We start from the raw sequence: 18,402 nt of genomic DNA, 5'->3' as shown, positions 1-18,402 counted from the left end.
CACCATTATATTCATGGTTAATCATGGACAAGTCTGCATTTCTTTTACTCTGATGTCATCTGCCTTATATTTTGCAGAAAAAAATTTTTAATTTAGTTTAAAATTTAAAATTTAATTTCAGGAGATGTATAGATGGTTCTTATTTTTTAAAGTCTTTCTCTGGTAAGTTCAGTGAAATCTTGGAGGGAAGGAAGTGACATAAAAAGATCAGCTCAAATGCCCAGGTTGAAATGGATGTCAAATTGCACTTGACTATAGAGTAAATTAACCTTATTACTAATACATGCAATGTTTTATCTTTATTCTAGGTTGCAATCTTCCTGTGGCCTAGAGCAAGAATTCTTCTTTCTCTATTAAATTAGAGTATATTTCTTGTATTCTCCACAAAGATATAAAAATTACATGCTTTCATATTTTAAAACATGGTAGGCAATTAAATATGAACACAGGACAACGGCAGTTAAAACATCTAGGTTAAAAATGTATTGCCAGAGTATATGGATACAATGTTTAAGCCAAGCTAGCTCATTTATTTTAATCACTATCACAAAACTTTAAAGAATAACTACATCATAAAGCTCAAATGTGAGGATTCTCCCTTCAATCAGTAGCCAATTCTATGATTATTTGGAGATGTGCTAATTAATTTTGCTCTGGCCTCTAAAGACCAGTATTAGTAAACTATATATGAATTTAATTAAATGTCCATATAAAATATATTATCCATATCTCTAAAAGTACAAAATCGTTTTAAACAATAATGAAGCACCCTACTTCAGTTTTTTTTCTCAATTTTTATTTAGAAAGTTCAGTGAAACAACATATCACAGTTTAGAAATATCTTAATCTCACTATAATTTACACTTAAAAATTTAGTAAGTTTTGATTTTCAACAATAAAATTTATAAAAATAATTTTACATTTATAAAATGAATCATTATTTCACAATAAATTATTCATATTTACCACCTGAAAAAGTTTTGTGCTATATAAAAGCAATAAGTTTCATTATCAATATTTTGAAAATACGCTGAAAACTTCAGTTCCTCTTTGTCCAGCATTTTTGGCAGTTAAGTATACAAAAATATTATATTAAAAATTCCCTGACCATAGTTATTAAAACAAAATCGTTAGCAATAATTTCTAAAACAAAGCTGTTTAGTAAATATATGCAGATAAGTTAAAGGGTTCACTAAAAATGAATTTTTTTAATATCTACTAAAAGAACAGCACAACAAGTAAAACAGAAACCTACAAAAGTATTTGTTATTTATAAAGATCAAAAGCATTCTTATACATGAAATTGAGATGCTAGAGTAAATTTCCAAAAAATAAGAGTGAAGTAAACTTTCCTCTTCCCTCACTCACTCTCAAAGATATATTTTACAGTTTTCAGGTACCAGCTACTGAAGGAATTTTGATTTTATTAAATCCATTATAGCTTCCAATTAACCATTTTTCTACACTGACTTAATAAGTTAGTTAATATTAACAGAACCTTTTTTTATTCGTAGGGTAAATTGGGGGTTATGAAATCTTAGAAATTTTGAGAGATTCTGTAAAAATCAGTTAATTTAGTCTCTTACAAGTTGGGACACTATTTTTTGTATCACTCATAATTACTCAGTGATATTTCCTTGCTTGTGTATGTGTGTGTGTGTGTGTGTGTGATAAAGAAAGAGAGTGAGAGAGATCACTATTTCTTGAGGTGGCCCATCATGCATTGTTTCAAATACACTTCAGCTTTAGATGATATCAAATAGGGCTCCAATGAACTGTACTCCTCAGTCCACTGGATTTTTGAAAATCCGCTGAGCCAGTGATTTGCATTTGTGTTTTCATCATAACCTATCTGGTATGTCTTTTATTTCCTTTAATTTGTTTTAATGTTTTGTTTTGTGTTTTTGTCTTGTTTTTTTGTTTTTTGTTTTGGGGGGAAGACATTAAAGCGACAACAGTGGTTTCTTATTCATGCTGCAACAAATTTACACTCATTGATTACATGTAAATATGTGTTACAGGTAACAAGATGGGCAGGATTCAGTCATCACATCAACTGCATATATTTAAAAACCATAGTAAGAAGCTCACATTTTTCATTCCACACCAGATTTATTCTCCTTAGAGTCAAGCAGATCTGGGCATCAAGGTGGCTGTCCTGCTCTTCAGGTTTACAAACTTCAGTTATGTACTTCAACCCTCCAAGCAATAGGTTGCTTCATTTATAAGTGAAAGACAATAATACCTCTCTTACGGGGTTGCCGTGAGGATTGAGACACTGTGTGTGTGACAATAGCCATTTTGTCTCCCAATATCAGCCTCCCAGAGTGGTGCCGTTTTAGTTGGCACAAGGCTTATCACCCAAAGACTGCTCTTGCAGGGTCCCTGGGAACTAGAGGCAGGCATACGCTAAAATTCAAGTCAATGGATGACTATCAGATTGTTTTAGGAGAGAGAAGGCAGGGTTTCTCTTGGTCGAGCCACTGTGTTAAGGGTTTCCTTTTTTACCATTTATCCTGTATCTTGATTGGTAAAACAAACATGTTTTATGTTAAAATACGTCTTCAAATATAGGCAGGATTACAAGGAATAGCCAGTCAGCCTTGGAATGACTATAATTTTCTAAGCTTAAGATAGAGGTGTATTTAACTGTGGGCCAAAAAGATGCTTCTTAGCCACTGGATATCCACAAGTGATTCTTCAAATAAATATTTCCTATTTTATAGCAACTGCTTTATTTTTCTAACTTGCAAGTTTGAAATTGATAAAAAAAAAATGGTTCATTTTACACTGATCTGGAATTGCTGATCTACCTACCATTCTTAGTCACAAAAGAACACTCAGTTCTGCATCACATCACAGTGAAGCAATTATTTACAGATTTAAATTAATATCGAGACAACAAATGAAAGTAGTACATAAGATTCAGCTGGTTCCAGAGCAGTGCAAGGGAAGTTGGAAAAATATACTATACAAACATATTGAAACTCAGATATACATTATTTGCATCTGAAAGTTTTAAACAATAGCAACAACAAACAAAATGAGCATATAAACAAGAAAAGAGGATACCATCTTACAACAGCACCATGAAGAAGCCTTGGCTAAGAGTTTGCCAAAAGTACTATCCTGAGTTATTTTAAGACCAACAAGTTTTCACATTTACGCAGTGCCATTCAGGAGTAAACATATTCTCACAATTGCTTTTGTTTGGAGAGAGGCTGGTGTGAAATCACTGAAGCTTGGTTTGCCGCTATTTTGTACTGTTCTTGTCCAGAGCCTTGTGGTGGGGAAGGGAGTGGGGTCTCAGGAGTTGCTAAAAAAGAATCAGAGAATTGTATGTGATGGTGACAGTCACCCTGGCCCGGCCTAGTAAGCCCTGCATGACACCCATATGCATTATTCCATTTTGGAGATATTATCATATATATGAAGATCATATATAAAGTATGATTATCTAATCCGTTATGAGCTCACTGAGGTGCTATTGGAGTTGCACGGCCCTCTTCCCTCCCAGATAGCATCCAAACAGAATAGAGATGCTTAAACTTCTTCATAGTCACTCAACAGTCACTTACTGTCTTTCTTAATAGCATTTATGAGCATTTGATTCTCTCACAAACCTAGCAGAAAAAAAGTTAATGAAGAGTATGAACAGAATGCCAGGTTGTTGTTGTTTTTTTTCAAATCTTTGAAAACAACTGTACAATTTTTACAATGAAAAATGCACATAAAATATATTTGGTTTGGATTCCACTGACTCAAACATAATAGACAATATAAAAAGTTAAGACATTTTGCAAGTGCTTTGAAACCTATATCGGAATTAAAAACATCTGAAAAATACTGGCATTTTGCTTCAAAATTATTCTATTACAGTTGAGCTCACCCATCCCTTCCTCATCAAAGAGCAAGCCCAAGTAACTGAAAAAAGAAGTTACAGTGTGAATACTTCATTGTCTAGAATAGTATTTCCTCCTATTGCAAACTTTTACTATATTATAAAATAATCTGGGAGCTATCTTAGATTTTTAATTTTTTAAAACTTGAAATATTTTAATATTCACATTGATTTTAATTCCATATTTAACAGAACGAATAGAAATGTTTGATAATCAGCCTGAGGCACTGCAAACTGTATAGACTTTTTTTTCAAAGTAGCTTTTAAAAATTGATACAAAAATAAGAACACTTCCTTTTTGCCTGATCTTTCACATATTAACTTTATATTATTAAATATGGTTGGAAACAACATATTTACATACAGTTTAATTAACAAAAGAATAACCATATTTGCGTTAAAAAATTTTTTTCTGGATATTTGGGATGAATCTAAGACTGCCAGGACATGCTCTAAAAGGCCAGGAAAATACACATGAACTTAAATTTATTTTGTGTGTATGTGTAATGTTTTGTTTTGCATAAAATATAAGCTATTCCAAATAGGTGCTAACAGAGGAAGTTTTTCCTTTACAAATGGATTCTCATAAATATTATGTTGAAAGAGGTAAAATAAAAATGAGAAATGTGATGTGATTTTAAATAGATTAGGGTCAGCAAATATGCTTTTAAAAATACTAGAAAACTAACATTTAAAAAGTACAAGATTCAACCACCAGCAGAATTGTTAAACGTTCTTGCCAGCCAATGCCTGTAATGTTTAATATGTTGTTAAAGTGTTTTGTTTTCTGGGTTTATGAATAACTAATCCCTAAGAGAGATGACGTTGGACTTGCCCTGTCTGCTCTTGACTATGAAAGGAATATGGTAACATTTGCTTTGCAAGGATGGTCCCAAATTGATGTCTTTCAAACACATTTCAAGTTCTGTTTCCATAATTTGAGTTATGTTTTAACAATTTTATTTCTGCCTTTATCATGTAGTCAAAGAACTTTGTGTTTCGGACACTATTTACACATAGGTTTACCAGGGGCTGTATCTAAAAGGCAACAGGGATAATACCCATTTCTGTGGCCTCCACTTTCCCTACACCACTAGGTAGCAGTCAGGTGGTACTCACTAAATTGTCACATTTGTTTGAACATTTCCATGAAACCACACTGTAATTAGTTACTGAGGGCTACTGTAAATTCAGTAGTTAATACAGACACACATAATAATTATATCACAATAACTCAAGGAATCTCAGTGAGTTAGCTGGTTTAGTGTTAAGAGGAGATAGATCAAAGGTAAATGTGGGAATACTAAGTATAAACTCAGAAACAGTCCTAGGTATTTTGTCAAATACAGATTTTTATCTCTGGAGTAGCTTATGAAAAATAGAATTTTTGTTAAATCTGCAATATTATCATATTAACTTTGCTACTAACCCCTATTATTTATGTAATCATTTTAGTTCCAAAGTGTTTTCCCAGTGGCCCTCACTTTGCACAAATCTGACATGCATGGATTTCAGTTATTACAGCTTGGATAAATAGCACCAGTCTGGCAAAAACATAGCTCAAATTTCATTTAGCATGGTAACTCACAATTAACTGTGAGTAACTGCATAAATACAAACTTCACTGCTAACTCTTCAGTCTACATGAATCACCTCAGTAACAGATGTGTATTGTGATCAGTAACCAATCACATCACATCTTTAAGTCTGTCTGGGATGTCACTGAACATATTTTATTCAGTTCATGTACTGACAACTAAGTGTGTAGTTGTGTCGCCTCCTCATCTCCTAGTGATAAATTCTCATGACATTTTTCAAAAAAATGGACAATTAAAACAGAATTGGCAAAAAAAAAAAAAAAGAAAAGAAGCAAAAAGTGACAATGCAGGAAGTGAATGGAACATGGGTGGAGCTGCAGAAGAAATAGTTCCCCTGGGAATGCAGACACTGCTGCTCTTTGAGTCTCTAAATCTGCATTCTGTGAAATCTTGCTGTTTGCAATAACGTGGATGGAGCTAGAGTGTGTTATGCTAAGTGAAATAAGCCAATCAGAGAAAGACAAATACCATATGATTTCATTCATATGTGGAGTTTACAAAACAAAACAGATGAACATATAACGTGGGAAGGTGGGGGGAAGAGAAGAGAGGGAAACAAATCACAGGAGACTCTTAACGATAGAGAACAAACTGAGGGTTGATGGGGAGGTGGGGAGATGGCTAGAAGGGTGATGGGTACTAAAAAGGGCACTTGTGATGAGCACTGGGTTTTGTGTGTAAGTGAGGAATTACTGAATTCTACTCCTGAAACCAATACTGCACAGTATGTTAACTGAAATTTAAATTAAAACAATAAAAATAAATCTGGATTCTGGGTCTTGGTGAAGGTAAAGTGATGGACATTAGTGAAAAAACTTCATATTAAATAATTTCTCAGAGATATTTCAGACATGGAAATTGCAAAGGGTAAAATCTTGGAAGCTGATCCAAACTTCCCCAAAGAGTAAAATTCATCAAGGCATAGGAAAGATGCTCACTTCCACTTGCAATTTAGAACAGAGGAAAGCAGGATGCACTGTTGAAACTATACTTCATAATTTTTTTACAGATTTTTAAAAAATGTTTTTTTATTTATTCTGAGAGAGAAAGAGGGGACACAAAATGGGAGGGGCAGAGAGAGAGGGAGAGGGAGAATCCCAAGCAGGCTTCACGCTGTCAGCACAGAGCCTGACGTGGGGCTCAAGAATCAGACGCTTAACCAACTGAGCCATCCAGGCACTCCTTCTTGATAATTTTTTAACAAACAAATAAACAAAAACATGTGAATTCTCATTGTATCTAATGCTTACATTACAGTGTCTTAAATAGATATTAGGATTATTATTATTCAGCTTCACTATAGAGTTACAACCTGTAGTTAGGAGAGTTCTTAATGTTTCAGCAAACACTTTTATTTATTCATTTTTAAATGTTTATTTTAAGATAGAGAAAGGGAGAAAGCATGAGCACTCACACACACACACACACACACACACACACGTGAGAACAGGGTAGGGACAGAGAGAGAGAGGGAGAGAGAGGATCCCAAGCAGGCTCCGTGCTGTCAGTGCAAAGTCCAACATGGGGCTTGATCTCACAAACCATGAGATCGTGACCTGAGCTGAAACCAAGAGTCTGATGCTTAACCAACTGAACCACCCAGCCACCCCGGCAAACATTTTTAAAGGTCACGATCAACTATAATTTTTCTATTGATTATTAAGATTTCCTTGCACGCTTCCGGCTTGCACAGTCCTTTTCACAGCCCTGCACTACCAGGCCAAACCAGGACTGCCTGTACATTCTGTTTTATGCACTCACATCCAATTTTAGGGAGCAAACCCATGATCCCTAGGAGAACAAAGACTTGCTGAATATCACAATCTCCCACAGTGGAGTCCTACAGAGGAAACTGCGCCTAAATTTTGCTATTGCTGGGTACTGATAGATTCTTTCCCCAAATTCCACTTTTTCTTAATTAAGTTTAAAAAATATTATGGTTGGCAAAATACTTACAGATCTGGTCTGTATGAACCAGTGTTGACATGGGACCTAAAAGTATAGTTTGTCCAGTTAATGGATCTTGAGACAAATGTGGGTGCACTGGATGATGGAGATGGCTGGCGTCATTGGAAGCACCTACGGAAGATAAAAAGATGCTTGCGTTAGTGACATTTAATCAGCGACAGCAAGTTTACCTTGCAACACATGCTTTGATTGACAGCTGGAATATTGCTATTTTTGCAAAGTGCTTTTTGGGATTTCAAAAATAAATTAATAGAACTGCTGCCATATTAAGGACAATGTCAGCTTTCACTGTGCATTGGCTAGATTAATGTTGTATCATGTTATGTTGTATATTAATAATGGACCTTGTGTGCTGTTTCCTGGAATCATTAGGTTTGCTGCCTGTTGTTAAGGCAATTCCAAGAATCACTTACCTCAAGTTTATAGTATTTGGGATCACACTAATAGCATAAACAACTTTTATTTCAGAAAGATGTCATTAGAAACACATTAAGCACCAGAAAACTAAAAATAAAATAAAATAAAATAAAATAAAGTGATTTTACAAGGAAATTTAATTTAGATCAGAACACAAAATAAATGATTTCTTAACTTATTCCTGACATTTATTGCAGCAATGAAATCTCATTTTTCCCTTCTCATTGTGTTATGTCAATTAATTATTTCAGGAGCAAAGTGTTTAGTTTTAAGGTATTTACTAGAAATATTTTTAGGTTCTGTTGCAATGCTGGTATCCTTGAGCTTTGAAAGGAGTCATGGCATAGAAAAATATAATACACCCCTAGGAGTCCTAAAAATAGAAAATCCATTTCTATTCACCATATTTGAAAGGATAGAAACTGAGGCAAGAAGAACTGTGTGGGACAAAGATGGCAGAGACTAGTAAGAATGAGGATTTCAATATGTTCAAGTATTTTTGTCTCCATCAAATGGGTTTTGCAGACTTTCTAAATGTTAAAAAAAAAAAAGAAAAATGAATCCACTATGTCACAGACAAAAAATAAATAGATTCTGCTCCAGAAACCAAGACTACCTATGTATGCTAACTAACTTGAATTCAAATGAATAAAATAAAATAAAAAAACTTGGAAGAAGATAAACAAACAAACAAACAGGTCAACCTATTACAGACTGCAATGCTAATAAATAATAAATTCTTAAATGTACTCACCACCCAGTAACATTTCCTGAAGTAAGTTGTCAATTTTAACCATCCCAAAAAGTTTAACGAATTGTATTTGCTCAATCATTTGCCAGGTGATGCTCTGCAGCGTGGGCAGGAGCAAGAGCAGCTCTCCAAACCTCCCCCGGGAGTCATATTGCCTGTCATTGATGTAGTCCTCCAAACTAAGCTGCACTTGGAACCGCATGTTCTTAATCTTTACCGGGTCACTTAGCCCTTTTGCATCTAAGAAAGGAAGAAAAGGGGCAATCTAAGAGATCGCATCTTGCTAGAGTGTGAGAGAAAATATTCCAATATTAAATAATGGTTAATTTTCATTTTAATTATTGTTTAATGGAAATCTGAAAACAAACCTGGATCAAAAAATACAATTGCCTTCAAACAAGCATATTCATTGTCATCAATCTGAATTTCTTGAAATGGTCGTACCAACTCGTCTAGAACCCGGTTGGCCACGCGGCTGATCTCAATTTCACTGCTGTTGCGGTGAATTACGTAGTTGTTTCCTAGGAGGAAAAAAAAAAAAGATCAGCACACCCCAACAAAAGATTGTCGGATATGATTTAAGTTTTCACAAATAAATATTTTAAACGGTTCTTCCCTTGAAGGAATAGGAATAGTACTTTCTTTCAGTAGTGGAATGGAAGAATATATATTGTTAAAATGTCAATACTGCAAAGCTCTCTACACATTCAATGCAATCCCAATCAAATTGTACCAGCATTCTTCTTGAAGCTAGAACAAGCAATCCTAAAATTTGTATGGAACTACAAAAGACCCCGAATAACCAAAGTAATTTTGAAGAAGAAGACCAAAGCTGGAGGCATCACAATCCCAGACTTTAGCCGCTACTACAAAGCTGTCATCATCAAGACAGCATGGTATTGGCACAAAAACAGACACATAGACCAATGGAATAGAATAGAAACCCCAGAATTAGACCCACAAAAGTATGGCCAACTAATCTTTGACAAAGCAGGAAGGAATATCCAATGGAAAAAAATACAGTCTCTTTAACAAATGGTGCTGGGAGAACTGGACAGCAACATGCAGAAGGATGAAACTAGACCACTTTCTTACACCATTCACAAAAATAAACTCAAAATGGATAAAGGACCTGAATGTGAGACAGGAAATCATCAAAACCCTAGAGAAGAAAGCAGGAAAAAACCTCTCTGACCTCAGCCACAGCAATTTCTTACTTGACACATCGCCAAAGGCAAGGGAATTAAAAGCAAAAATGAACTATTGGGACCTCATCAAGATGAAAAGCTTCTGCACTGCCAAGGAAACAATGAAGAAAACTAAAAGGCAACCGACGGAATGGGGAAAGATATTTGCAAATGACATATCAGGCAAAGGGCCAGTATCCAAAATCTATAAAGAACCCACAAAACTCCACACCCGAAAAACAAATAATCCAGTGAAGAAATGGGCAGAAGACATGAATAGACACTTCTCTAAAGAAGACATCCGGATGGCCAACAGGCACATGAAAAGATGCTCAACGTCGCTCCTCATCAGAGAAATACAAATCAAAACCATACTCAGATACCACCTCACACCAGTCAGAGTGGCTAAAATGAACAAATCAGGAGACTTATAGATGCTGGAGAGGATGTGGAGAAACGGGAACCCTCTTGCACTGTTGGTGGGAATGCAAATTGGTGCAGCCGCTCTGGAAAACAGTGTGGAGGTTCCTCAAAAAATTAAAAATAGACCTACCCTATGACCGAGCAACAGCACTGCTAGGAATTTACCCAGGGGATACAGGAGTGCTGATGCATAGGGGCACTTGTGCCCCAATGTTTATAACAGCACTTTCAACAATAGCCAAATTACGGAAAGAGCCTAAATATCCATCGACTGATGAATGGAAAAAGAAATTGTGGTTTATATACACAATGGAATACTGCGTGGCAATGACAAAGAATGAAATATGGCCTTTTGTAGCAACGTGGATGGAACTGGAGAGTGTGATGCTAAGTGAAATAAGTCATACAGAGAAAGATAGATACCATATGTTTTCACACTTATGTGGATCCTGTGAAACTTAACAGAAGACCATGGGGGAGGGGAAAGAAAAAAAAAAGGTTAGAGAGGGAGGGAGCCAAAACATAAGAGACTCTTAAAAACTGAGAACAATTTGAGGGTTGATGGGGGGTGGGAGGGAGGGGATGGTGGGTGATGGGTATTGAGGAGGGCACCTGTTGGGATGAGCACTGGGTGTTGTACGGAAACCAGTTTGACAATAAATTTCATATTAAAAAAAAAAAGAAAGAAAAACTTAAGAACACGTCAAGGATCAATGACATTGATAATATGATCACATGCATTTTAACAGACTCAGTCACTAGTGATAACACGAAAGTGCAGACTAATAACAAGCTAATAATTGACAGGAGAGAAACAAAATATAATGATTACCCTTCCACTATGTCAGTTATCTATTAGTGTCTTAATCATTAATGAGCGTAACACAAAACCTAAAGAAAGTTTCTTGCTTACAGTGGATAAAAAGAGGACTCCTTTAGTGGTCTAGGTATATGTAGGTGTAACAACTTTTTTTTTTTTTTTTTTTTTTTTTTTTTTTTTAAATTTTTTTTTTTTTTTCAACGTTTATTTATTTATTTTTGGGACAGAGAGAGACAGAGCATGAACGGGGGAGGGACAGAGAGAGAGGGAGACACAGAATCGGAAACAGGCTCCAGGCTCCGAGCCATCAGCCCAGAGCCTGACGCGGGGCTCGAACTCACAGACCGCGAGATCGTGACCTGGCTGAAGTCGGACGTTTAACCGACTGCGCCACCCAGGCGCCCCTGTAACAACTTTTGAAACACAACTTTAACAGGCCTAAGTAGATGAATTCAAGAAAGTTCAGAAATTGAACAGAGACTAGACTCTAATCCCTAAGGACGCTCCAATTTAGAATGTCTCTGGCTGTAAGTGATAAATAGTATAGCTACGAAAATATTAGAAACTAGAAGTTATTAGAGCTCCTAAGATAACAGCTAAATTGTTATTTTCTGATTTTATAAGAAGTCAATATTCTGAATTCTTTCATTGCAGGCAAAGACAATCTTCAGTGTAACAACATGTAAAAAGATCTAAAAAAATACAGTCTTGCTCTTATGAAAAGTTAGTTTACCTAATTATTCAGGGTAAAACAATTTAGAAATAGGTAGCAAATACATTTGAGTTTTTAAGTATACTGTATTCAATCTATAATGAGAGCAGTATTATAGCAGTCTTATAAATGCAGGAGAGTGTTTAATAGAATCTAAGAGCATTGTCTCTGCAGTCACATTATGTGGTTTAGAATCCTGGCTCTATCCCTTACTAGCTTTGTGACCTTAAGTTAACTTTCTCTGCCTGCATTTCTTCACCTGCAGAATAAAAGTATGTACCTATCCCTTAGGGTTATCATGAGGATTAAATGAGATAGCATGTATTTATATGTAAAGCACTTAGAGAATGCATCTTGCATAGTAAGTCCTCAATAGATATTAGCTATATCTATTATATTAGCTATATCATATTATATGTGAAAAATATATCATATTTTATTTATTCCTATTTTGGGTTAAAATATCTAACACAAAGACATAATGAGCAATCTAGTCATCATTTCACACAGCCAGAGAGAAGTGGAGATAATAATCATTACAGCCATCTCAACTCTCTCAACAGGAAAACTAATTTTAAAAGGTAAGTAAGGTGGGTGGATGGAAGCAATTGCTTAAGGAAGACAAAAGCTTTCCCTTGTGTCTTCTTCCCCCATTCAACCTGTCATCCTACTTTGTCTCTTCCAGCACTACTACTTAACTATCAGGATTTTCAGACATAGTCACCAAATAATTTTTTTTACTTGGGATTTTGCATCATATCATAGGCAATGAGATCATAGGAAATAGACATGTTCCTTGGAAGTGTATAAAACAAGTTACAAGTATTAAGCAGCCACTGAAGGCATTGAAACAACACTGAGACTCCAATAAAGTGGTCACATAAATCGGCAGTTATTTGTCCTGATAGGATTTAAAGATACTTCACTATTATGTTTATTGAGCAACATTTCTCTTTTATTTTTAAATCTTTTCCCTCCAGTTTTATTGAGAAATAATTGACATACATCACTGTATAAGTTTAAGAAGGACAGCATGACGGTTTGATTTACATATATTGTGAGATGATTACCATGGTAGTTTCAATTAATGTCCATCTTCTCATGGATGCAACGAAACAGAAGGAAAAAAATCCCCTTGTAATGAAAATGCTTAGAATTTACACTCTTAACAATGTCCACACATATTATACTGCAAGTGTTAGCTCTAGTCATCATGTTGTACACCATACCCATAGTATTTATTTGACTTGTAACTGGAAGTTTGTACCTTTTTTTTAAAATTTTTTTTTTAACGTTTTACTTATTTTTGAGACAGAGAGAGACAGAGCATGAACGGGGGAGGGGCAGAGAGAGAGGGAGACACAGAATCTGAGGCAGGCTCCAGGCTCTGAGCCATCAGCCCAGAGCCCGACGCGCGGCTCGAACTCACGGACCGCGAGATCGTGACCTGAGCTGAAGTCCGACGCTTAACTGACTGAGCCACCCAGGCGCGCCAAGGAAGTTTGTACCTTTTGACCACCATCTCCAACTTATATTTTAAACAATTTTTAATGTTTATTTATTTATGAGAGAGAGAGTCAAGGTGTGAGAGAGGAAGGGGAAGAGAGAGAGGGAGACACAAAATCTGAAGCCGGCTCCAGGCTCTGAGCTGTCAGCACAGAGCCCAATGTGGGGCTTGAACTCTCAGACCACAAGATCATGACCTGAGCCAAAGTCAGATGCTTACCAACTGACCCAACCAGGTGCCCTCTCCAACTCTTATTTTTAAATATTAATGCACCCGAAACATCGCAATGCCTTCTGAACTTCGCTGCAATGAAGTCAAGGAAACACAGGGTCTTGAATGAGGATACAATTAATTAAATCCAATTTGTGAAATGAGAGTACCATTTGACAGTGTCTTGAATGCTTGCTACATACAGAATAGATCCTGTGTAAGGATGAAGCATGCATAATTTCTTCTTAAATTAAAAAAAAAAAACTTACCCAAAAGCAAAATATCTTTATACACCATGGATCTCTTTGTCGCTCCAAGCAGTAAATGTTCCCCTGCGTGAGCTCTCAACAGTGCCACCTTAATGAAAAATTTCAAGTTTAACAATTAATTATAAAATATAACGATTAAAAGATGGTATAATATGTATCTGATTAATTCAGTGCTCTTTAAGCCTGGGACCTTTTTTTTTGGTTTTAATAAACTATAATATTCATAGATGCTTGCCATCATTAAGCCTTCTATTTTTCTATTTCAGCATGTCAATAGAGTTTTACTTTTCATAATTTCTAAAGCTTAGAAGTCAATACAAACAAACAAAATAGATCTGGAGTGAAATAGAATCAAACAGAGTTCACATGCTGCCTGGTCATACCTGTTGAATCTTAGATAAGTTAACCAGTATGTTTGGGACTCAATTGTTTTCATCTGTCAAGTGGCGGTAGTGATAAAAATCTCAAAGGTAGTCATGAGGACCAAATAAGAAAACATATGTAAAAAACACTCTATTATTACACATAATAGGCTGAATCAACAAAAGCAAAGCAAGGACTTGTGGCAAACTAAGAAGAGGATGGATAACCTCATTGCTGACACTTTGTAGACTGAGGCTAATTGCACTAAGCTTTCAACTGAGCTTTATGCATACGCTCAACTGTTTACTTGCCATCACCTCTAGGAAGACTAGGAAGCATTCCAAATATAAAACATCAAAGTAATGTTTCTCCAATATCTTCATCATCTGACTAAATGGTCTGCTCATCCAAAATGCTTGTTCATGTCAGAACCCAAAGCCCATTTTGATTCCTTTCTAGTTGTACAGCAAATCCAGGTACTGCTTCTCCATAGCTACCACCCCAGCCCGAGCCTTTGCCACTCTTCATCTTGCCTGCCACAATGCGCTCCACAGAGCTAATAGGTTGATGCTTGCTTCCCTTCTGGTTCCTCCTTCCTAAATCCTTCTTGACAGAGCTTCCCAGATAACTTTTGTGAAACAATAGTCACTTACTATCATCCCTTTCCTGAAAACTCCTCACTGGTTTCTAATTGCCTTTACAATAAAACCCAAAGTCGTTAACAATGGCCTCCCAGGTAACAGCACAATGGTTTGTCCTCCCCCGCTCCTTCCTCTCCCCCCTCCCCCTCCCCCCCAACTTCTCTGATCTCAGCTTATGATATCCCTTGTTCTCTTGTTCTCTTTTCTCTGCACTCATTATTTCAACTTGCTTCAGAGCCTTTGAACATGCTGTTCCTATCCCTGGAATGTCTTGTCCTCAGATGTTGGTATGTTTGGTCCCTTGTCATTCAGGTCTCAAGAAAAGTCACTGATCCCCAATTTTAAGTATGTCTTGCCATTCCAACACAGTCATTCTACAACTCACCCCATTCCATTTTATAGAACTTATCCCCACCTAGAATTAACTTACTCATAATCTGTATCTTTTTTATTGTCTGTCTCTCCCAAATAGAGTGCAGACTTTATGAGAATCATGATGAGTCTGTATTTTTACTGCCAGATCGTCACAGACCCTAAAATGGAACTGTAGTCCCAATAAATATTCGTTTGATGAATTTTCTGAGTGAATTTAACTGATCTAGGATCAGTTTTAAAAATTGTTAAGTGGAGATAATAACATTTATGTCAGAGGTCCTGAGGGGATTCAATAAAATAATGTAATATTTAATGCAACTGAAAGCTACTTCTCTAATGCCTTAACCACACTGGACATTTGCCCGTCCAAGGCTAGTAATGTTATATTGTTAGTATTCAAGCGTCATTTAGCAAATAAAAACCATTTTTGACAGGTTACTAGATTTTAATTTTCCAATTTTTAAATCATTGCCTTCACACATAAGTCAGCAACTTTTAAAGAGGAGTGATAATAAAAATATAAAACTGATAAATAACATAACCTACTTATATGGCTTGGGGTGAGACACGTATGTTTTAGCAATTTAGCATTATTCACTCTGAAATAACCTTCTGAGCTTAGCTATCTTTATGACATGTCAATAACCATGACTCATACCAGGAAGGCAGTTACAGAACATTTTAAGAATGATTTCAGAATTCATAGTACTTTTTATTTTTTTATTTTTTGGTCACCAGGATTTCACCTGTCCTAGAAATATAACTTCTGACTTCCTATGATCACTTTTTGTTCTGGTTGTATAAATATTTTTCCCTTCTCTGATTTTTAAACAATCAAAATGCACCTTTCCCTTTAATTGTTTGTTTTTGTATATCAGTGATAAAGAACATGGCCAGAGGGTATAAAAATATACACTGGGCATAATACATATCATGGTTTACTCAGTGTGGGGAATTAAAAATTTTCAAATTATATGCATCTACAAAATATTATAAACTATTTAAATGGAGGCATTAAAAATGAATCTGAAGCTAATAATCTAATTTTCACAGACTAGGAAATTAAAATTCTTAACTATTCATTAAAATGTCTTAATGTATATATGACAAAACACCAAAATATATGTATTAGGAAAAGTTTATTGTGTCCGAAATACTATTGAAATCTGTAGACTTCAGAGCATGATTCTAGAGATGCTTTTGCCGAACCCATATTTTTATACAGTAAATGCTAGGATAGAATTGACAACATGAAAGGCAAAATTTTATGTTAATTGCATAGAGTTCCTACCAAGACACCAACACAACCTGTGAGGTTTCTGTCTAGGAGTGGCCTGGTATTTCCATGGAATTTTATATGGCACCTTCCAAGATACACCAAGACACGAGAGTATACCTTTTCCCTCCCAGACATTTGTCTCACAATGGCAGTTACTTGCTATCCTGTTTTTCTTCTTCACTTAAGCTTTTTCAACTCCAAGAGGGAAGATCAGTGTCTTCCTCAACTTCACCCAATTAATAAATTTGCAAGACCCCTAACACAGAAGTTAAACAGTTGTGCCTCTTAATAGAACAAGGTGACTGGACAAGAAAGCCAGTCTTTCCCTCACAAGATAATTTAACTTGTCAACTGTGGTAAACCTATTTTAAATATAATTTAAAAAACACATAAACTGGGCAAAGTTCAAAAATCATTTCTGAAAGCATTCGTAAAATCTTTAACTTATACCTGGTCATCCAGCGGTAACTCACAGAAGGCGGGGATATATTTAGCCCATTCCACCAAGACTAAGAGCTGCTGCTTCATAGATTCGCAGACATCACTGATACTTGCAATTTTCTTAACATTTATGTCAGTGCTTGCTCCAGGGCTTGAGACTGAGATCTGGCATTAAGAAGATTACATTAACTTATCATTTCAAATAACACCTGAGTACCATTTCTCTTTTTTCTATGATTCCAATAAGTAAACACCTTTGAAGTGGACACTATCATTGCCACAGTATCTTGAAAAATATGAAACATTTTAAAATTGAGAAAAAAAAATACCAACCAGTACAAGTTAAATTGAAAACATTCACTGCACAGTACCATGGCTCTGGGAGCAGTGCCTTCTTTTACTGGCAAACCCATAAAATAAGTTACTCAACTTTCAGGGAGTTTCCTAATTCAAAATGACTATACAGGAAGATATGCAGTATTCACCTGAAATACACTCTGCGATTTTATTTTTAATTAAAAAATGATATTTCCACTAAGAAAGCCCACCTTTAACTTTCAAAAATATCCGAAGAAAACGTTTCCAGTGGATACAGTTTACCAAACTGAGGAGAAAAGATTTAGACGAGAAGCCAGAACTGTAGTAAATAAAAGCCCAACAACATAAAATTAAGAAACCAACTTTTGACTCAGCAACATTGAAAAGCTTAACATGGAATGAAAAAGTTTTCAAACTATATATAATTTTGAACTATATAAAATATAAGCTTCAAAATGCTTTTCTACTAAAGAAAATCTCTTTCTAAAAGTCCTTATAAACTTAATTTTTGAATATGTGTCTGTGTGGTATACATGTCTTTCTATGTGTATGTTTATTTCCTCACAGCTTCCCTTTAAGCCATTTCATAAATGCTCTATACGACTATCAAGTAATCTTCAAATACTGATGATAATGGTGATGTTAGCCTCATCATACTACTCTCATGCTATTAAAAACGAAAGTAGTTGCACTGACTCGTTATAGGACCTGATTAATAGTTAGCTATTTCATAATTTCCTTTACAATAGAAAAATACCATTAACTTTTCTAATGCAGCAATGCCAAAATGAACTGTCTTCAAAAGGTTTCTTCATCTTAATTTTAAACGATTTATTTTTATGTATATAACTAATGACAGACATTTTTTAAACTTTGGAACTGATATTCTCATTCTAGAAGTTTAAAATAATAAACTCTTTCTCCATTGGCTTCTGAATTCTGGCTCTTCTCTTAAATACTTGTTTCCAAAGCTGATGCCAAGATGAGTTCTTGAGTCCAGAAACCATTTTCAAGGAAGCAAGCTCTGATGATAGGTCTCAACCAAACTCCCAAAAAGCCATAGTAACCAATTTTACAGATTTAATCAGTGAAACAAGACAGTGCCCCCAGAACACCGTGCTCCTCATTCAGAATTTTAAATCAACCTCATAAGCTAACTTTTATTTAACAATAGTGCACTGAAATGCATTTCGGTTTTTGGTTTTTTTTCTGTTTAAAAACA

The 18,402-nt window shown here is 35.4% G+C and overlaps 1 protein-coding gene across 2 annotated transcripts in view; it reads right to left on the bottom strand.

Annotated features, from left to right (window-relative positions):
- Positions 1–827: 827 nt before the first annotated feature.
- HNF4G (hepatocyte nuclear factor 4 gamma) overlaps positions 828–18,402 on the bottom strand; it is a 127,320-nt gene continuing 109,745 nt past the window's right edge. For both annotated transcript variants that reach the window (XM_058699893.1, XM_058699892.1), the window contains 6 exons: positions 16,872–17,027; positions 13,764–13,851; positions 9,004–9,156; positions 8,639–8,875; positions 7,456–7,578; positions 828–3,316 (listed from right to left, as the gene is read on the bottom strand). In XM_058699893.1, coding sequence (XP_058555876.1) covers positions 3,195–3,316; positions 7,456–7,578; positions 8,639–8,875; positions 9,004–9,156; positions 13,764–13,851; positions 16,872–17,027 — 879 coding nt within the window. In that variant the 3' untranslated portion in view covers positions 828–3,194. The remainder of the gene's footprint in view (positions 3,317–7,455; positions 7,579–8,638; positions 8,876–9,003; positions 9,157–13,763; positions 13,852–16,871; positions 17,028–18,402) is intronic.

Source organism: Neofelis nebulosa, chromosome 14, assembly GCF_028018385.1.
Source record: "Neofelis nebulosa isolate mNeoNeb1 chromosome 14, mNeoNeb1.pri, whole genome shotgun sequence".
NCBI classification, from domain to species: domain Eukaryota; kingdom Metazoa; phylum Chordata; class Mammalia; order Carnivora; family Felidae; genus Neofelis; species Neofelis nebulosa.
The sequence above is the reverse complement of the archived record's forward strand: the minus strand, read 5'-3'. Positions and strand labels throughout refer to the sequence as shown.